At 53.1% G+C, this 20603-nt stretch overlaps 2 protein-coding genes across 7 annotated transcripts in view; one reads left to right on the top strand and one right to left on the bottom strand.

Annotated features, from left to right (window-relative positions):
• IMMT (inner membrane mitochondrial protein) overlaps positions 1-17294 on the bottom strand; it is a 29624-nt gene extending 12330 nt beyond the window's left edge. The window contains exons 1-7 of one of the 6 annotated variants that reach the window (XM_054391516.1): positions 17250-17294; positions 8174-8250; positions 7612-7813; positions 7157-7249; positions 5693-5717; positions 3654-3775; positions 2318-2414 (exon numbers count right to left, since the gene is read on the bottom strand). In XM_054391516.1, coding sequence (XP_054247491.1) covers positions 2318-2414; positions 3654-3775; positions 5693-5717; positions 7157-7249; positions 7612-7813; positions 8174-8250; positions 17250-17294 — 661 coding nt within the window. Of the gene's footprint in view, positions 1-2317; positions 2420-3650; positions 3776-5692; positions 5718-7128; positions 7250-7605; positions 7814-8173; positions 8251-17249 lie in introns of all 6 variants that reach the window. The other 5 variants (XM_054391515.1, XM_054391517.1, XM_054391514.1 and 2 more) reach the window with 5 other exon arrangements.
• A 319-nt stretch (positions 17295-17613) lies between these two features.
• Positions 17614-19422, top strand: MRPL35 (mitochondrial ribosomal protein L35). Its single transcript, XM_054391410.1, has 5 exons — positions 17614-17630; positions 17790-17870; positions 17975-18154; positions 18662-18806; positions 19068-19422. The coding sequence occupies exons 1-5, from the start codon at positions 17614-17616 to the stop codon at positions 19254-19256; spliced, it is 612 nt and encodes a 203-aa protein (XP_054247385.1). The 3' UTR covers positions 19257-19422.
• The last annotated feature ends 1181 nt before the right edge of the window (positions 19423-20603 follow it).

The following is a 20603-nucleotide window of genomic DNA, read 5'->3' on the forward strand; positions in this document are numbered from 1 at the left end:
TCAACGAGCCCTGACTGCTTCTAGAAAGGGCTGTGTGGCACAAGGGCACAGCCCCAGGGGAAGGGGAGGGAAGGTGTAGCTCTGACTGGCACTTAGGAGACCACATCTGGAATAGGAGGTCTCATTTTGAGAGCCTCAGGGTAAGAAAGGCACAAACTGTGAGGAGAACAGTGCAGAGGCACCAAGATGTTTAGGGGGTGGGAGCACATGACACAGATGAGAAGCTGAGGGGTCTAGGTTTGTTCTAGCTCCAAGAAGACAAGCTAATGGGTATCTTAGGTAATGCCTTCAACATCCAAAGGGGTGCCACAGAAGTGACTGAACTTCCCACAGGTTCCCAGAGCAACAGACCCAAGTGTCAAGAAGAGAAATCCATTGGAAGTATCAAGAACTCCACCACAGGCACTGGGCAAACTGCTCAGAGGGGGGAAAACCACCCCTCTTAGGAGGGCTTTAGACCCACAGGGGACAATACCCTGAGCAGCCTCCAGCAGAAGGATCATCACTGATACTTTTAGAGGGTGGGCAACCACTGCAACAGGCTTCCTTGAGACGTGGTCGATGCCCCAAGCCCCTCAGTGCTCAAGAGACATTTGCACAATGCTTTAAGTTGGTCAGCAGCCCTCAACTGGTCAGGCAGTTGAGCAGATCATAGAATCACAGAATCAGTCAGGGCTGGAAGGGACCACAAGGATCATCCCATGGGCAGGGACACCTCACACTACAGCAGGCTGGCCAGAGCCTCATCCAGCCTGGCTGCAAACACCTCCAGGGATGGGAGCCCAACCACCTCCCCGGACAACCCATTCCAGGCTCTCACCACTCTCATGGGGAAGAACTTCTTCCTCACTTCCAGCCTGAATCTCCCCACTTCCAGCTTTATTCCATTCCCCCGAGTCCTGTCACTACCTGACAGACTAAAAAGTCCCTCCCCAGCTTTCTTGGAGCACCCCTCCATCTTGTGGCACTGGAAGGCCACAATAAGGTCACCTCAGAGCCTTCTCTTCTCCAGACTGAACAGCCCCAACTCTTTCAGTCTCTCCTCATAGGAGAGGTGCTCCAGCCCTCTGATCATCCTGGTGGCCCTTCTCTGGACACCTTCCAGCATGTCCAGATCCCTCTTGTAATAGGGGCTCCAGAACTGGATGCAGTACTCCAGGTGGGGTCTCAGCAGAGCTGAGCAGAGGGGGAGAATCACCTCCCTTGACCTGCTGGCCACACTTCTCCTGATGCAGCCCAGGCTCTGGTTGGCTTTCTGGGCTGCAAGTGCACATTGACAGCTCCTGGTGAGCTTCTCATCCCCCAGCACCCCCAAGTCCCTCTCCTCAGGGCTGCTCTCCAGCCAGTCCCTGTCCAGCCTGGATTTGTTCTTGGAATTTCCTCGACCCAGATGCAGGACCTTGCACTTGGTCTTGTTGAACCTCATGAGGTTGGCTTGTGCTCAGCTCTGTAGCCTGTCCAGGTCCCTCTGGATGGATCCCTTTCCTCCAGCCTGTCTGCTGCACCACACAGCTTGGTGTCATCAGCAAACTTGCTGAGGGTGCACTCAATGCCTCTGTCCATGGCACCAACAAAGATGTTGAACAAGACTGGTCCCAGGACTGAGCCCTGAGGGACTCTGCTTGTCCCTGGCCTCCACTGGGACATGGAGCCATTGACAGCCACTCTTTGGGTGCAGCCATCAGGCCAGTTCTTTATCCATCTCGTGGTCCACCCATCAAACCCATGTGTCACCAGTTTGGAGACCAGGAGGTGGTGTGGGACAGTGTGGAAGGCTTTGCTCAGGTCCAGGTCAATGCCATCAGTTGCTCTCCCCTCAGCTATTGATGTTGTGACCTTGTCACAGAAGGCCACCAGGTTTGTCAAGCAGGATTTGCCCTTGGTAAACCCATGCTGACTGTACCCAATCACCTCTTCACTATTCTTCTGTCTCAGTAGTGCCTCCAGGAGGATCTGCTCCATGATCTTACCAGGCACAGAGGTGAGACTGACTGGCCTGGAGTTCCCTGGTTCTTCCTTCTCAATGATGATCACTTAGATGATCACTATAGGTCCCTTCCAACTGAAATGGTCTAGGCTGGGCTGGTCTAGCCTAGCCTGCCCCAACTGTCCAGGCAGGGAGGTGGTCCATCCCAGTCCCAAACTGTCCATCATTCCTTCATTGTCAGTTACTTCTGCGTGGGGAGAAGAAGCTTCAAGACCACTGGTTCTGCCAACACGACACTGGGACAAGAAGGCAGAGGTGTGTGAACAACTGAAAACTCTAGAGCCAGCTCAGCTGTGAGCCCAGGGCCAGGGCAGCTCAGTGCAGACTCACCTGCAATCTTCTCCTGCTCCTCCTTGTCCTGCTGGGCGAGCCGGGCTGCCACTTCTTCTGGGGGCCGTTCCCTTATGGCATGGGGAACCTTCTGCTCCTTGCCTGTTCAGAAGGTAGAAAGAGTCTAATTGTATCAGAAGAGTCCAAAGCAGCATATGGATTACTTTTAGGGAAGCAACTTTCTTTCCAGAACAGATTTGCACAGTCAGGGTCTGTTTAGAAACCTGACTTCTGCAGAAGCCAAGCTGAAACTACCCCAAGCTTTGCTCTACCCCTAACAACAAAGGGCAGCCTTGACCCTTAGAGCTGAGAACAGCAGCATGGACACCTCAGGTGCACCTGCAGATTGGAGTTTGTCTAGCTACTAAAATATACAAGATTCAGAAGTGAAAGGCAAAGAACTGGAAAACATCTAATGGAACCAGGTTTAGATTGGAAGTGACTGTTCTCTTTTGGCATGCTTGGAGAACCCAGCCTAGGGAGGCAGCTAGGGTGACCCAGGATCATAGCCCAGCCTAGGGAGGCAGCTAGGGTGACCCAGGATCATAGCTCAGCCTAGGAAGGCAGCTAGGGTGACCCAGGATCATAGCTCAGCCTAGGAAGGCAGCTAGGGTGACCCAGGATCATAGCCCAGCCTAGGAAGTCAGTTAGGGTGACCCAGGATCATAGCTCAGCCTAGGAAGGCAGCTAGGGTGACCCAGGATCATAGCTCAGCCTAGGAAGGCAGCTAGGGTGACCCAGGATCATAGCCCAGCCTAGGAAGGCAGCTAGGGTGACCCAGGATCATAGCCCAGCCTAGGAAGTCAGTTAGGGTGACCCAGGATCATACCCAGCCTAAGGCTACTGAGTATGCTTCTGAGAGTAAGCACTGAGCTGGGCAGCTCTCTACAGCCCAGCAGTAAATCTGTGTCTGGACAGAGGAGAGCTGCAGTCTCCCAGCTCTCAGACTGCTGCTGCCACAGCCCCTTTCAGTGACCCACTGCATTCCCTTGCTGCTGGCTCCCTTCTTTTGGGATGTGCTCCCACAGCCTGAGCTGTGAGACAGGCACCTGGAGCAAGCCTCTCTGAGCAAAGCCATAGACCAGCCTGGGCCCTGGCCAGCTGTTCTGAACAGCAGTCAAAAGGCCCCAGTGGAGAGGCACACTGTCCTGTGGTGGCTCCAGCTCAGCATAGTCAGACTCTCCTGCAGCTAAAGCTGCCCCAGCCAGCATGCTCAACTCCCCAGCACGTCAGCAACAGACAACAGGAATTTCCTTCAGCAGAAGGCACAAGGAAACAGGCCTTTAAAAGCTGACAAATACCAACAGAGCAGCAGTATTTCTGCACGTGAGGCTACAGCCCTTGGGGTTAGCTCATGGTGTTCTGTGATCTTTTCACCTTCTTCAGGCTCTATCCCCGGCGCTGGCACCGACACGGCCACCCCTGTGGCGGAGATGATCTGTGCTGCCTCCTTGCCTGCTGCCAAGCACAGTCAGAACAAAAACAGTTAGTGTGAGCTGCAGAGCAACCACAGGCATGCAAGACTTACTCCTGTGCCTCTGCCCAAAGCTGTTATTTGGACACTGATCTCCAGGAGAGAGAATTCTCCTGACAAACAACGAGCAGGGATCACTTACAGGCACACACACACACACACAAAGGTACAGCTGCTCCCCTTTAAGCCAATTCCACTCCATCTGCCCTTGCAGCAGCTCAGGCATTATCCAAAACCAAGCTTCTTCCACTTGCACAAAGAAGGAAAGGTAAATGGCAGCACCCAAAGTTCTCTTCCTGCTGAGTCTCATGTCTCTCTGTGCAGCACAGTCAGAGGATCACAGACTGCCAGGCTGGAAAGGACCTCAAGGATCATCTGGTGTAACTTTCCTTTGCGACAGCACAGTGTAGACAAGATGGCCCAACCCCTGTCCAGCTCAAACCTTCAAAGTGTCCAGCCTTGGGGACTCTACCACTTCCAATTATTCCAGTGGTGGATTGTCCTTGTTCTGAAAAGTTTTCCTCTAAGTTCAATTGGAGCTTCCCAAGGAGCAGCTTGTACCCATTACCCCTCTTTTTAAAGGAGTCATGGAAGAGATCAGAATCTCCTTTTCTTTTTGCAGCCACCCTTTGCACACTGGAATGTGGTGAGGCCTCCCAAGTGCTTTTTCTCCAGGCTGAACACCCCCAGCTCTCTCAGCCACTCCTCACCTCGCAGGGCTGCCAACTTCTGATCGTTCTCTGGCCCTTCCCTGGACCCTCTCCAGCCTGTCCACATCCTTTTTCTGCAGCAGGAACCAAACCTGCAGGCAGTGCTCCAGGTGTGGTCTGACCAGTGCTGAGTGGGACAAGGACTTCTTTATCTCTGCTGGTGAAGCCCTTGGTGATGCAACCCACCATCCTGCTGGCTTTCTTTGTCCTTGCAGCTCACTGCTCACTCATATTGAGCTTGCTGTCCACCAAGACTCCCAAGTCTTTTTCCACATGGCTGCTCTCCAGCTGGGTAGATCCCAGCCTGTGTTGCTGGATTACATTTTCCCCAGAGCCAGACTCATACTTGTCCTTTCTGAACTTCATGCAGTTCTTGTTAGCCACTCTGCCAGCCCATCCAGGCCCTCCTGCAGGGTGCATCTCCCTTACAAAGCATCCCCTTCCCCACTCAGCTTGGTATCATTAGCAAACTTCATCAGTGTACACTTGTTCCCATCACTCAAATCACTTCTGAAGTAACTAGAAGGTGTTGGGCCAAGATCAATCCCTGGAGGACCCCACTCATGGCAGGCTGCTAGTTGGAACAGGAGCCTTCCTCCAGTCTTTTGGGATATCCCTTGATCTCCACAGCTCTTCAGAGACCATGGAGAGCAGCCCTGCCATGCCAGCCAGCTCTCTCAGCACCCTTGGGTGGCTGACATCCGGGCCCTTCGATCTGCAAGGGCTGAGCTCCTGTCAGAGGACTCACATCAACTCTTCCTTCACTCTGCATTTGCATCAACCTCCATTTTTGTTTCCAGGGCCTGGAACCCAAGAGCTGAACTTAGTTCTTCTATAATCTAAACTCTCTTAGTCTTAACCTTCTGGTGCTCAGCAGGACTCCACCCCACTGTGACTAGGGCAGCCCAGGCTATCACTGCCTGAGGTGTCACAGGGCAGCTTCTCTTGGTCAGTGAGCAGTGAGTCAGCAGTGCCTCAGCCCTGGCCAGCATGTCCAACAGCTGCATGAGGAAGCAGCCCTCCACATGTCCAAGGAACTTGATGGGTGACAGGTGAGCTGTGAGCTGCTGTATCGTTCTTCCAACAATAGGGTAGCCGGAGTCACCCCTAAATACCAGGCTCTGTTGACCCAAAGCTTGCTTAAGTGACCCAAATATTGCTTCACTGACTTTATAGTCTTGGTTTGGAGGCTGGTAGCAGATGCTGCAATATCCCCCTTGGAGATGACCCTTCTGATCCTGACCCAGAGGCATTCCATGTGGCTTCCACAATCACTGCAGTTGACAACTCTGCATTCAGGTTCTCCTTAACACAGAGTGCAGCTCGTCCACTTCCTCTTCATTGCCTGTCTCTATGGGACAGCCTGCAGCCATCCCTCTGCCCTCCAGCCATGGGAGCTGTCCCACCAGCTTTCAGTTACTTCCACGAAAGCTTTTTCTGGACACAAAGCTGCAGTTCCTCCTGCAGTTCCCTAGGTTGTCTGCATTGGCAAATGTAAGCTCGAGGTGACTGTCTCCTGGTTCTTGTCTTGGGAAGCAGCCAAAGAACACCTGTAGCTGCTCTGCTCAGCCTGGCTTACTCTCCAGTCAGCTGCAGTGGTCTGAGGGGTACCACTTTGAACCTCAGCCCAAGTCTTTCAGTTTAAAGCCTTGTTTCCCCAATAGCCTGTTTCTAGCCACTTCTAGACAGGTGGATTCCATTCGTCCCCAAGGACTCTAGTCTATGAAGAACATCCCACTGTTAGCCAAAGACCTCACGAAGGCACCAGCCTTGAATCCAGAAGCTGATCTGCACCAGCCATCTAATTCTGGCTGTGCCCTTTCCTCCAGCTGCTATGGAAGCAAAAACAGCTTCAGCACTGAGACTTTTCAGCTGCACTCCCAGGGCTGTGGAAGTCATCCTGGGTCCTGCCCAGGTTCCAGCCTGCAGTGCCATTTGTGCTCATGTGGAAGAGCAGCACTGGAAATTAGTCTGTGCTCCAGACAAGTTGTGGCACCTCCCGGCAGCATCTCAAGAGCTTTGCTCCTGGCAGACAACAGACCTCTGGTGAGTCCCTGTGAGGGACAGAGGGGCACCTCGGTGCCCCTGGGCAGAGCTGCCTGCTACAAGCACTCACTGCCTCCTTGTGCACTGTCCACGGTCTGCTGCTGCTGCAGTGTCCTTGCAGACCCTGCCCATGGGTGTCTGCAGCTTGTAAAAGCTTCTGATCTGCTTTGGTTGTAATGCTGTGGGGTGGGGACTGAAGCAGATGGTCACAACGGTCCAAGGTGCCTCATTCTCAGTAGCATGGTTCTGAAATCTCTGCCTTGGTCCTCTCACACTTTTGACTGTTTCCTGCAACTTGGCTATGTGAAGCAACAGGGCAGCAACTCGTGCAGGCCTTCTGCAGGCACTCTGAGGTCAGGTTGGTTGTGTTAGGTAACATTCCATCAAAGAGCCTCCCCAAAAAGAGAGCCAAAAAAGCCATTTCAGACACATTTTCTCGTGATATTAAACACCATTAACTCCATGAAAGTACAACAGACTCCATCTCAACCACTCCAAAGGACTGAACCTACCCAAGGATGTGTGATCTAAGGGATCATTCACTGTTTGGCTTCCCTCAATGTCACATTCTGTAAGGTTACCTTCTTTGTCCTCTGAAGGAGCAGCAGCTTCTGGTTTGCTCAGCTGGGATTTGGTAGCAGGCTGTTTAGACTCCTTCATTACTTCTTCTACAGAAGAGATCTTCAGCGGCCCGTGCTGCGCCTTCAAAAAACAAAGCCACTATCAGTCTCCCCAGCAGCCTCATCCAGTCCATCCCAACAGGGAACAACACTGCTGTGCCCAGACAGCTGCAACAGAAATAGGAACCTGGAGGTACAGCTGAGAACAGCAGCCAGGCCACACGACTCTGTGCCTTGAGTTTTAGTTCCGAAGGAACTTTTTCAATTAGCAGCTCTCCAAAGGTAATGGGCAACGTGTGAGCAGCACGCAGCACTACCTCAGCTCCAGGCTCCTAAACCTTCCTCTTAAAATTAATTAGAACTCATCAGGCAGGGGCAGCCAGGAGCTGATGCTGTCTTTACCCGCAGGGACCAGGGAGGGCAGGGTGGCAATGGAACACTCACAGGTCTCTTGGGCCAGGGGGTGCCCTGCGGTGCGCTGGGGGCTGCAGGGCCGAGGGCCACCTCGAAGAGCCTCTGGGAGTAGGGCAGAGCCTTCTCCATGCTGTCACGGAACCCTGGGTCGTAGCTGGCATACAGCACCGTGCCGCCCACACCGCCGCCCACCAGCAGCAGCCCTGTGCCGATGGCCTTGCCCACGGAGACCCTGAGGGGAAGGAGAGAGAGTCAGGGCACTGCTAGCACCCAAACACAGCAGCATGGCAGGCTCCAGCTGACATTGGAATGGCTGCTCTGCTCCAGAGCCTGCCAACACAGCCAGCCCCTGGTACTGCACTACCTCATGGCTAACCCAAAGATGGCAGCTCACAACCTGCCACCATCAGCTTCATTTTAATGAACCCAAACAAGGGACACACCAAGCCACAAGATAACAGCTATGAAAAATCAAGAAATAAAACTCCCTCCCTCCCCCCAGTCCCCTCTCACAGGAGGCTAAGGAGCAGAGTCCCTCCTGAAGAAAGGAGCAGAGGAAGCAGTCCCACCCCTGCCAAGCCCCTCTACGTACCCAGACTCTCCAGAGTGGGTGGCATAGCCACGGTACAGCTGTGCTGGGCGCAGCACCACTCTCCCACACCGGCTGCTCTGCAAGAGGCGGAGGAGGCAAAAGTTAAGCACTGAAACACTGAAACCTCTCCTCACCAACTGTGCCACCTCCTGCACAGCAGCAGCTGGCACTCACAGTGACACTGGGCTCTCTTTTCCCCAAGTGAAGAAGAGTTTGCCCACACAGCTTGCAGGTTAAAGGGCATCCCAAGAAACAATCAGGTGGTTTGGAAAAGAGAAAACTAAACCCACCCCAACTCTGTGCATTTAGTTTCTCTGTGTTCCTGACCTCCACTTTGGGCAGCACAACTGGAATCCTCTTCAACAATCACAGAATGGCAGAACACGAGGGGTGGGAAGGGACCTCCAGAGCTCATCCAGTCCAACCCCCTGCCAGAGCAGGGCACCCAGGGCAGGGCACACAGAACACATCCAGGAGGGGTTGGAAAGTCTCCAGAGAAGGAGACTCCACAACCTCTCTGGGGAGCCTGCTCCAGGCCTCCAGCACCCTCACAGGGACAAAGTTTTCCCTCCTGTTCCCACGGCACCTCCTCTGCTCCAGCTTGCCCCCAGTGCCCCTTCTGCTGTCCTTGGCCATCCCTGAGCAGAGCCTGGCTCCAGCCCTGCACATCTTTAACCCCAGCAATGAGGGCAGCCCTCAGGCTCCTCTGCTCCCAGCTCCAAGCCCCAGCTCCCTCCTCCTGGCCTCACAGGAGATGTTCCACTGCCTGCAGCAGCTCTGTGGCTCTGCGATGGACTCTCTCAAGTACTTCCCTGACATCCTTCTTGACCTGAGGGGCCAGAACTGGACACAATATTCCAGATGTGGCCTCACCAGGGCAGAGCAGAGGGGCAGGAGAACCTCTCTGACCTACTCACCACAGCCCTTCTAATCCACCCGGGATGCCTTTGGCCTTTTGGCCACAAGGGCAAATTGCTCATGCACTAGGAAAGCTCAGCTGTGAGCAGTGCAGAAGACAGCAGTGGCTGCTTCAGTCCTCAAAACTGCTAAAACTGCTAATCCTTGAAACTGTTTTTATTTCTGAAGACACACAAGCAGCTCTCCTTCAGCTTCAACACCAAGACTTCTTCTTTAAAAGAATTAACATTGTATTCCTTTCCAGGTAGACATTGGATTGTAATAGAAATTAAATTGCTATGTGAAGCTATGTGAAGAGGAAGATTTCATTATATTCTACTTAACAAAACCCACACTGCCCAACTTCATCTTCTTTGGGTTTCAGCTAAGATTCACCAAAAGCCTGGTTAATTGCTCCAGCCTACAGAAGGAGAAATGTGGTCACACTCAGGTGTTTCTTGATTCCTCACATGGGAATTGCAAAAAGAGGAGCACAGGACCAACAGGAAATGAGAGTACACGGCACAGAAGGAACTTTTCCCACAGCTGAGGTATTTTGGCCAACTGGAAACTTTTCTTTCAAATAGCAAACTGGGAGCTGTTTCCCTACACCAGGTCCCCAGGGGTGAGTTCCTTGGTACAGGACAGGAACAAGCACAAATCCTGTGGTTCAGGTCCCATCCTTGTCCAGCAGCAGAGGGAAGCAGTAGGAGCACTGACCTATACTCTCTCCAGTACAGCAGCCAGAATTTCTTCATTAGTAACAGGACTACATGCACAGAAGCAGGAAACGTGCTCCTACCCCTGGGCCCCCCAGCCCTGCTTGTGCTCTGGTTTCTGATGGACAGATGAACTATTAAATGCATTCTGTATCAGACTTGACTGTCCAGCAGCACACACCCAGGTTTCACTGGCCCCGTCACAGGAAACTTCACTAACCAAAGCCTCTTAAATCATTTGTCATCAACTGCTGGACATGCTGCTGACTCTCAACAGGTCCCTGTTACAAAATGAAGCATGGGAGAAGCAACAGACATCTGCACACAGCTCAACCCAGAAAGCACTCTGTGTGCCTTGCAGGCTTCATTCTGTGCAGATTCTGGGTCAGGATCATAGAATCATAGAATCTTAGAATCAGTCAGGGTTGGAAGGGACCACAAGGATCATCCAGTTCCAACCCCCCTGCCATGGGCAGGGACACCTCACACTACAGCAGGCTGGCCAGAGCCTCATCCAGCCTGGCTGCAAACACCTCCAGGGATGGAGCCTCAACCACCTCCCCGGACAACCCATTCCAGGCTCTCACCACTCTCATGGGGAAGAACTTCTTCCTCACATCCAGCCTGAATCTCCCCACTTCCAGCTTTATTCCATTCCCCCCAGTCCTGTCACTACCTGACAGACTAAAAAGTCCCTCCCCAGCTTTCTTGGAGCCCCCTTCAGATATTGAAAGGCCACAATAAGGTCACTTCAGAGCCTTCTCTTCTCCAGACTGAACAGCCCCAACTCTTTCAGTCTCTCCTCATAGCAGAGCAGCTCCAGCCCTCTGATCATCCTCATGGCCCTTCTCTGGACACCTTCCAGCATGTCCAGATCCCTCTTGTAATAGGGGCTCCAGAACTGGATGCAGTACTCCAGGTGGGGTCTCAGCAGAGCTGAGCAGAGGGGGAGAATCACCTCCCTTGACCTGCTGGCCACACTTCTCCTGATGCAGCCCAGGCTCTGGTTGGCTTTCTGGGCTGCAAGTGCACATTGACAGCTCCTGGTGAGCTTCTCATCCCCCAGCACCCCCAAGTCCCTCTCCTCAGGGCTGCTCTCCAGCCAGTCCCTGTCCAGCCTGGATTTGTTCTTGGAATTTCCTTGACCCAGCTGCAGGACCTTGCACTTGGTCTTGTTGAACCTCATGAGGCTGGCTTGTGCTCAGCTCTGTAGCCTGTCCAAGTCCCTCTGGATGGATCCCTTTCCTCCAGCCTGTCTGCTGCACCACACAGCTTGGTGTCATCAGCAAACTTGCTGAGGGTGCACTCAATGCCTCTGTCCATGGCACCAACAAAGATGTTGAACAAGACTGGTCCCAGGACTGAGCCCTGAGGGACTCCACTTGTCCCTGGCCTCCACTGGGACATGGAGCCATTGACAGCCACTCTTTGGGTGCAGCCATCAAGCCAGTTCTTTATCCATCTCGTGGTCCACCCATCAAACCCATGTGTCACCAGTTTGGAGACCAGGAGATGGTGTGGGACAGTGTGGAAGGCTTTGCTCAGGTCCAGGTCAATGCCATCAGTTGCTCTCCCCTCACCTACTAATGTTGTGACCTTGTCACAGAAGGCCACCAGGTTTGTCAGGCAGGATTTGCCCTTGGTAAACCCATGCTGACTGTACCCAATCACCTCTTCATTATTCTTCTGTCTCAGTAGTGCCTCCAGGAGAATCTGCTCCATGATCTTACCAGGCACAGAGGTGAGACTGACTGGCCTGGAGTTCCCTGGTTCTTCCTTCTTCCCCTTTTTGAAAATGGGAGTAATGTTTCCCCTTTTCCAGTCAGTGGGGACTTCCCCAGACTGCCAGGACTTTTGGAATATACTAGAGAGAGGTTCAGCAACCTCCTCTGCCAGTTCTCTCTGTACCTGTGGGTGTATCCCCTCGGGTCCCATGGACTTGAACACTTTCAGGTTCTTCAGGTGATCACCAACCTGATCTTCACTTATGATGGGCAGTTCTTCCTTCTGGTTCTTGCCATCAGCTTCCATGACTATTCCAGGAGTGTGGCTGGAGGCCCTTGCAGTGAAGACTGAGGTAAAGAAGTCCTTGAGAACCTCAGCCTTTTCCAGGTCCCTTGTGACCATTTCACCTGTTTCCTTTCTGAGGGGGCCCACACCTTCCCTAGGCTTCTTTTTACCATTAATATACCTGTAGAAATTCTTAGTGTTCCCTTTGACCTCCCTGGCTAGATTCAATTCAAGCTGTGCTTTGGCTTTCCTAAGCAGGTCTCTTGCTGCTCGGGCAGCTTCCTTACCTGCCCCCATTCCAGCTGCCCTTTCCTCCACTCCTTGTAGAGCTTCCTTTTAAGTGATAGCGTGTCCAGCAGCTCCTTGCTTATCCAGGCAGGCCTCCTAGCATTCTTCCCTGCTTTTCTCTTTGTTGGGATACATTGCTCCTGGACACAGAGGAGGTGGTCCTTGAATACTGACCAGCTGTCCTGGGCCCCTCTTCCCTCTAGGGCTTTGTCCCACGACACTTTGGCCAGCAGATCCCTGAAGCCATCAAAGTCTGCACGCCTGAAGTCTAGGGTCGTAAGCTTAGAATATGTCCTTCTGGTTGCCCTGAGGATCTTAAATTCAACTGCTTCATGGTCACTTCATGGCAGCCAAGGCTGTCTCTGAGCCTCACATTGGTTACCAGCCCTTCCCTGTTGGTGAGAACAAGGTCCAGCATAGCACTTTTCTTGTTGGTTCCTCTACCATTTGGAGGAGGAAGTTGTCATCTGTGCAATCCAGGAACATCCTGGATTGCTGGTGCCTTGCTGTGTTGTCCTTCCAGCAGATGTCAGGGTGGTTGAAATCACCCATGAGGACCAGGGCTTGTGACCTGGAAGCTGCTTCTATTTGCCTGTGGAGGGCCTCATCTGCTTGGCTCTGCTGGTCAGGTGGCTTGTAGCAGACCCCTACAGTAACATCTCCTTCCCCTGTCTTGCCTTTCATTTTAACCCATACACTCTCAACCAGCTCCTCAGCCTTCCCCAGGTGGAGCTCCACCGATTCCAGCTGGTCACTGACATAGAGGGCAACACCTCCTCCTCTCCTTCCCTGCTTATCCTTCCTAAAGAGCTTGTACCCATCTATCCCTATTCCAGTCATGGGAATCATCCCACCAAGTTTCAGTAATAGCCACTATGTCATGGCATCCCAGCAGCACAGTGCCCTTAATTCATCCTGTTTGTTGCCCAGGCTGTGTGCATTTGCATAGAGGCACTTCAGCTGGGCTGGCCCTGTCCTCCTTTGTGCCAACTCTCCTTGATTTCCACAGAGTGTCCTGGTGCATCATTCGTGGCTTGCCTCAGGGCAGCAAGTTGAGAGCTCTCACTAGCTCTCCATCCCTCTGCCTCTGGTGAGCTGCCCCTCTGTTTGTCACTGGCCAGCAGTAATGATGCTTGATCCTGGTGACTAGGAGAGGTTTAGCTGGGACTGAATGCAGGCAGAGCGCTGTGCCCTGCGTCTGGTTGGTCGAAGTAGGTGAGAGGTAGAAGCCTGCAAGGCAGGTTTTGTTGCTTTAATGATGTCCTGCCCTGAGAGTTCAGGAGAACCTCCAGAGCTGGAGTCTGAGGCTCTTAATGTTAACTAGAGTGAAGGTTTGATGTGCCCTGCAAAGTAATTCTCCTGATTAATAGATTGCGAATGTAAAATAATGAACATTTAAGAAATTAGATGGAACAAATGACACACATCCTTCCACACCCTTTGAGGCATTGCTACAAATAAACAACAGAGGCCTGAAAAAGGACAAGCTCCTGGAAATTATGCAAAGGGGGCATTAGAAACTACCTGTAAATGTGCAAATTATGGTGATACAGCAAATATGAGCATTATTATTCTGATGGCCAAGCGAGAGCAATGCTTCTTCAAAACCCTGCTTTTCTCAGAGTGGCTTCTGGAGGTGGTGGGGTGTTTGTGTGGGGAGGAGAACATTTAGACTTGGGCCTCTGCTCATAAAATGTTAGTACTTAAAGCCTTTTGGTGGTTGTTCCTCTGGCCAGGTGCAGGAATTTCCAGCTGTTGCAGCACCTTGAAAGAAGGAGTTAGTGGAGACTTGGTTGGGGTTTAGTTCTGGCTGCCACTGCTGCCTGTAGCCTGTTGTCAGGGTCCAGCATCACAGACAGTGCCTGTGGTTTGGGGGCTCTCAGCTGGATGAACAACAGATAAAAGTAAGGATTTGGCTAGTGGTAGAACAGCCCAGATTGGAAGGGGCCTCAAAAGATCAGCTGACCCAAGAGCAGACTTCACACCACTGACCCCTCAAAAGCCCCTCTGCTATCCAGAGCATAAAAGCTGAACTGTTGAAGCTGTTTCCAGTAATTGCGTCACTGGTAACACACATGGAGGAAGGGCTGCTCTCCATTCTCTGGAGTTGTTACAACTTGCTGCTCCTAACATGTTAGAAGACCAACAGGTCTCTCTTTGGATTGTGTCAAAGCAAAGCAATCCATTCCCCTAGCTGAACAGCAAGGCAGCAGCAGGCTGCTGTCACTCTCCCTCTAACTATGGCACCATCAGGTCTGCAGGGCAAGGCTGAGGCTCTGGCCTGAGCTTTAGCTAACTGAACAGGGACACTCCTAAATACAGCGTGAGGTGGTGGAGGCCCCATCCCTGGAGGTGTTCAAGAAATGCATGGATGTGGCACATGGGGACATGGTTTAATAGCCATGGTGGTGCTAGGGACATGGTTGGACTTGATGATCTTAGAGGGCTTTTCCAACCAGCATAATTGTATCATTCTCTGAGATGCACCCAGCCTCCTGTGAAGAGAGAGCACTGGAAAAGTAAAGAAGAGAAAATCGAAGACAGAGAGTAAGATATAAAAACTGTGTCACTGTGGCTGCCTAGGGATCACTGCAGATGGAGCAGGGAACAAATCACTGCTGCTGACAGCCTCTGAACAGCCAGAGTGGCTCACCTCCAGGATGAGAGATGTTGCTACTTGTGCAAAAATGACCTGGTATCACCTCAGATCAGGTCAGCACTTCTTGCTTAGAGCCCACAGTCCTGCAAAGCAAGCACTGTAACTCAGACCCTTGGCTGTCATTCCCACTTTCTGGCTCTGTCACTCAGAAAGACACAAGCTGTAGCTGCTGAAGGTCCACGGGACCAGCACCAGTCTTCATGTGCATAACTATGGTATGCCACAGAGTCCTCTCAATGTGAAACAAAAGCTAAATATATAAAAAACTATTTCATTGCCCAAACTAAATCTCACTGCATTCACTCTTGTTAGGAATTACCAACAGGAATGAAGGAGGGAAAGGATTTTTCTGAAGACAACAAAAGCAGACAACAAACATCACAGTGCTGTGGTACCTCTGTGCTTACACACTTCTTCCACTCAGTGTTTAGAGACTGAAGACAGGCTCAAGCTGCAAAGCTCTGTGCTTTGTCCAGCCCTGTGCAATCATTCCAGAGGCATTCTTTTCAGGATGCACAACAGCCCTGACAGATAAACATTTGCCAATACCTCCCTTCTGTCCTCTCACCTCCAACCTCAAAGTTTCCACAGGCCTGCAAACCCAGGGCCTTCCATTAGCCAGCATCAGATGATCTGGCACAGGGCTCACTCCAGCAGAGGAAACCCATGCTGCTGCAGACCAGAAGGCTGCTAGCTTCAAGTGGGTACCTCACAGATACAGAGCCAGTGGGGCTGAATGCACAGCTTTGAATTACAGGACCATGGAATTCTTTAGGTTGGAAATGACCTTTAAGATAAGCCCAATCATTACCTGCTATGTCCACCCCTAGAACTTGTCCCTAGGCACCACATCTACATCCAGCACTTCCCTGGGCACATTGTTCTTAAGCTCTACAACCCTTTCAGTGACAATTTTTTTCCAAATATCCAACCTAAACATCCCCTGGCACGACTTGAGGACCTCTTCTCCTATCACTTTTTATCCAAGGAGAGGAGACCAACCCCCACTTCATTCCAAACTCCTTTCACAGAGTTCTAGAGAGTAGTGAGGTCTGCCCTCGCGTCCTCTTCTCCAAATAACCCCAGTTCCTTCAGCTGCTCCTCACAAGCCCTGTCCTCTGGACCCTTCATTGCCTTTCTCTGCCCCTCCTCCAGCCCCTCGGTGTCTTTCTTGTACAGTGAAGGCCTCACTAGGGTCCAGTACAAGGGGACAACCCTTGCCATAGTCATGCTGGCCACACAACTGCTGATCCAGGGCAGGATGCTGGTGGCCTTCTTGGCCACATGGGCATACACTGGTCACTGTTGACCAACACCTCCAGGTCTTTCCCTACTGGGCAGCTTTCCAGACACCCTGCCCAAAGCCTAGAACATTGTGTGGAGTTGTTGTCATCCTTTTCCTTTACTGAACCATGTAAACAGGGTCAGGAACACTGGAATGTGCTGTAAAATCTAAAAGTGACCTGACCAAGTAATTTTTATTACCATTAAGCAGACACCTTAAATACAAGTTTTGGCCTTACAAGAGTAGTCACTCTCGCCTATATACAAATCCTTATAGCTTCTTAAAGTTGGGACAACTGCTTTAAAAAGACTCCATAGTACAGCATCATCCCAATCTCTGCCGCTAAGGAAGGCTAAAGGGCCAGCAAACATGTTCTTTCCTTTCTGAACGTAACGGTGAGGGCTTAAGGAGCTCTGTTATGGCCCCTCCGTACCACAGAGCTGCTCACACCTGAAGGCCGGCACTATTCATCACCGTGTACCAGTACCCTTGTCGCTGAGGACACGGCCGGGCGGTCGGACCCGCTAGGCTCAAAACGGCCGAGCTGTGACACACCGGGCGTGGCAGGCCGAGCCGGCACACGGGAGGCCCGCAGCGGGGAAGGCCAAGGTCACGTCGTTCTCCGTCGGTGAGCGTGCCCGGCCGCCCCGCCGCCGAGGAGCAGGCTGGTCTTGTGCCACCAGCAAGCCCTGCCGCTAGTCCACGTGGCGCCCTCCGTTCCCCGGCGCTGCCCAGAGGCCGAGAGGCGGGAGGCGGCAGCAGGCCCGGAGATGGCGGATGACGGTTGAGGGACACTACAGCTCCCAGCATGCCGCGCGGCGCGCCCCGCAGCCCCGCGCACTGCAAGGACCAGCATGTCTTGCGGACGGGAGCCGATCCGCTGCGCGTAGCTGCGCCGGCACCCGTAGTACACCCGGCCCACCAGCCCGAAGTCCCCGCCAGCACAGGCGCGCTGTTGGTGGTTACGGCAGACCATCAAAGGCCAGCAGCCAATCACGGCTCAGGCGTGCAGAGTCATTCAGAGAAGACGGAGCCACGATTAGAGGACGCGCCTCGAACTCCTCAGCATCGCGCCGTCTCCGCTCGCCTCTGCCCGCAGACCCAACGGCACCCGGTCCCTGCCGGGTGCTTGGGCAGGCCTCAGCGGCCCCGGGCAAGCAACAGCGAGGTCGGTTCGAGGGCTTCTCCTGGGCTGCGCGCTCCCCGCGCCCTGCTCACCTGCGCGGCCACGGTGACGCCCGCTCGGTGACACGCCCGCAGCATGGCCTGAGAGCCGGCGGCGGCCGGGGACAGGCTGCGGGAAGGCGCTGTGCGAGGTGACTGCCAGTGCCGCCTGCCTCCGTCCCTCCACGGCGAGTGAAGCGCGGCGCGCACGCGCGGCGGCTGTGCGGGCTTCCGGTCCGCCGGGGCGTGGCCGCTCGTGGCGGAGACCGACGGGCAGCGCGCCCAATCAGAGTGGAGCAGGGCGGGGGGGGTGCAAGTACTGCGTCCTGCTGCTGCCGGCGCGTTCCCGAGGCGGGCCGGCCACAGTGGTGTATGCGCCGCAGAGTGACACTGCCCCCGAGGCGGCCCTAGCGGAGCTATGCGGGACCCTCCGTGGTAGAAATCTGTTGTCATCGGCCTTACGGCGGGATACAAGGCTGAACGGACAGCGGGGTACAGTGCAGCAAGGGCGGGGCAGTAAGAGCTGCGCCACGCATGACCCCGCCGTGGGTGGCACGCCTCCACCGCGCTCTGCTCTGTCCCGCCCCGGTGCAGCGTGACCTTCGCCAGCTGCCGTAGCGCGTGCGCACTCGCGCGGAAAGATGGCGGCCGCCGCAGCGCGCGGAACCGTGGCAGGTGAGGGGCGCGGGGCGGCCATGTCGGGGCGGCGGGGGCCGCCTGGCAGATGGGGGCGGAAGGCGGCGCTGTGGGGCGGCTCCTGAGGCTCTGGTTCTCCGCAGGGATCCTGGGCCGCTGGGCCCCCTGGGCCGCCCGCTGCCTCGGCTCACGGCCCGCTGTCTCCGGCCTCTCCGCTCGCTACGTCGGGCATGTGCGGACAACGGTGGCCCCGCTGTGGAAACCGCGACTGCCCTGGGGGAACCTGCCCGGGAGAGGTACCGCCTCGGCCCTCTGCAGGTACAGTCTGCGCGGCGCTTTTTGCAAAGCAAGCTTAAAGGGGGTTGACGTAAACCTCTTTAAGGGTTTATAGGAGCTTGGTTTGCTTTTTGCTCTAACGAAAGTTTTAGCTCTAAGCCTCCCAATCCCGGAGAGTGTAAAGCGGAACAGGCTTCACACAAAACTTTCCGATTATTCATATTCCAAAGGTATTTTTCTAATGCTTGTAACAGCTCAATACTTGCTTTTGTTTAACTACTTTTAGAAGATGAAAACAAAGCTGCTCTGTGTGGAATGGTGACTTTTGAGATTAATTTTGATTGGAGTAGGCAGTGCAGTGAGCCTTGGCACATACACATGGAATGGAACAGTCCAGCACTGCCAGGTCCACCACTAGGCTTGTTAACACTTCTGCCACTAGCGCTTCACAACCATCTCTGATTTCTCTTGCTGTGAGGAAGCCAGTGATTAGAAGCAGATGTGTCATTGCTGTTCTGCTCCTTTTCCCCTCTTTGTTCTGTGGGTGTTTTTAGTGTCACATCTCTGCTTCCAAGCATCCTTCAGCAGCCAGCACGGCCTCTGACTTACTGTAGCCTGCGGAAGGGGAAGAGGAAAAGTGTAAAGTCTGTGGTGAAGAGATTCCTCCGGCTGCACAATGGCCTCTGGGTTAGGAGAAGGGTAAGGCTCCTTGTACAGTCAAGGGTTAATCCTTTACTGCTGCTGCAGGGTGATAGCTAACATGGAAGTTAGCTCTGGTTAGAGATGTCCCTGCTGACTGCAGGGGTTGGACTAGATGACTTTTGAGGGTCCCTTCCAACCTGATGCAGTCTGAATCTGTGAGTCCTGCCTTCCTGCAGTGGAGAGTTTCTCCTCGTTGGCTCATAGCGTTCCATGGGGCGTGTTTGCAGTGATCACCTTCTCTCTATTGTCCTCTGCCAGGCTGGTTATAAGAAGAAACTGTGGAAGAAGTCAGCTGCCCGGAAGAAGCGTTTGAGAGAGCTGATGCTGTGCACTAGGACGCAGTGTAAGCTCCTGGATAAAATGACCACTTCCTTCTGGAAGAGAAGGAATTGGTACCTGGATGACCCGTACCAGAAGTACCACGATCGCACAAATCTTCGCCTGTAGAATTTGGGGCTCCTCTTTGCATTGTCTAGGACAGAGGTGGTGAAACCCATGGTATGGCCTTGATTTGAGAACACAAAGCTGCAATAGCTGCTTTTTTGCCAATCAGTATGCATGGCAGCTGGTCAGGGTGATGGGTACCAGCACCCACAATAAAGGAACATGAACAGCAGAGATGATTTTGAGCTGTGGTTTGGGTTTGACTCCACAGAGTTCAAGCTGGTCACCTGCCTGCTCTGACATCGCTTGGGTTGCTCTGTGTGTAACGAACAAGGGTGAATGCAGGCTGAGCAGCACTGCAGGTGACAGCCTCCACCTATTTCCTGGTAAAATGTTTGAAATGAGCATGGTTAAATAACCTCAGGGTGGGTTGTGCTGTCTCCATGGTTGGTAGCTCACTGCACGGAGAAGGGGAGAAAGGGCAGCAGGGACTGTTGTGGTACCACAGAAAGTGCTGCTGTGCCTGCACGCTAGAGAGCACTTCATGGCTACAGGTGCAGTTTTTAACTGATTTTTAAATGTACCAGCCACCAAATTTCAGTGCAGGGCTCACACTTTGTATGCTGTGTTGGCCTTTGGATAGGAGACTACATTCTTTAGGTCCTGCACTATGTTTTCAAGCAATCAGTTCTGAGCATTTTCTTGTTCCTTCTCACTTTAAGCCTAATTCTGCCTCCCACTGCCCATGAGTACATGTGGAATAAAGCCAAGGATTTGTTAGAGGTGTCATGGAGTGTGCAGTGCTGAGGGCTAGGTTGGGAGTTTTCTCCACAGTTGCTCCTAGCAGTAGCTTCAAAACCTTCCCTACTGAACCTGTCATTGAGCAGAGGGCTCCAGGGAGCTGTGTAGCAGGAGCTGGGTTGCTGCAGGAGGCTGTAGCAGTGGAATGAACTCATCAGGCAGTCGGAGGGTTCAGGAGCTGTATTTTGTTTTCCAGTTCATAATACAGAAAGAAGTTCTGAAGGACATGCAGCACTTGGTGAATACATCTATATACAGTCAGCCAGAAGTGAGAGAAAAATAATACAGCCATCAAAGGAACTCTTCTGGCCTGCCAGATACAGTCAACAGACTCAAGGTGTTTGCTTTTCCCCCTTGTTTTTAAAGAAAAGGTTAAGACTATTCCAGGTGTGTACCAAGTAGTGTACCAAACCCAGCCAAGCATCAGCCTTTGACATACTGCTGTGTTGGCTGTGGGGGTGAGGTGTTGTGTACCCTCAGCACAGGAGAGGGATGGCAGCAAGTGCACAACTGTCAGCTTGCCACAGCCTGTCTGACCCCAGAGCCCCACACACTGCTCTCTGCTCTCTCAGATGTGGGGCTGGGTGCAGAGCAAGTACCCAGAACAAG

The sequence above is a fragment of the Indicator indicator genome, chromosome 23, assembly GCF_027791375.1.
Source record: "Indicator indicator isolate 239-I01 chromosome 23, UM_Iind_1.1, whole genome shotgun sequence".
NCBI classification, from domain to species: Eukaryota; Metazoa; Chordata; class Aves; order Piciformes; family Indicatoridae; genus Indicator; species Indicator indicator.

Coding starts and splice junctions, on each gene's coding strand:
- MRPL35 (XM_054391410.1), top strand. Junction 17,871..17,974: donor AGCGCGCGGAACCGTGGCAG/GTGAGGGGCGCG, acceptor GGTTCTCCGCAG/GGATCCTGGGCCGCTGGGCC. Junction 18,155..18,661: donor CTCGGCCCTCTGCAGGTACA/GTCTGCGCGGCG, acceptor GGGTGTTTTTAG/TGTCACATCTCTGCTTCCAA.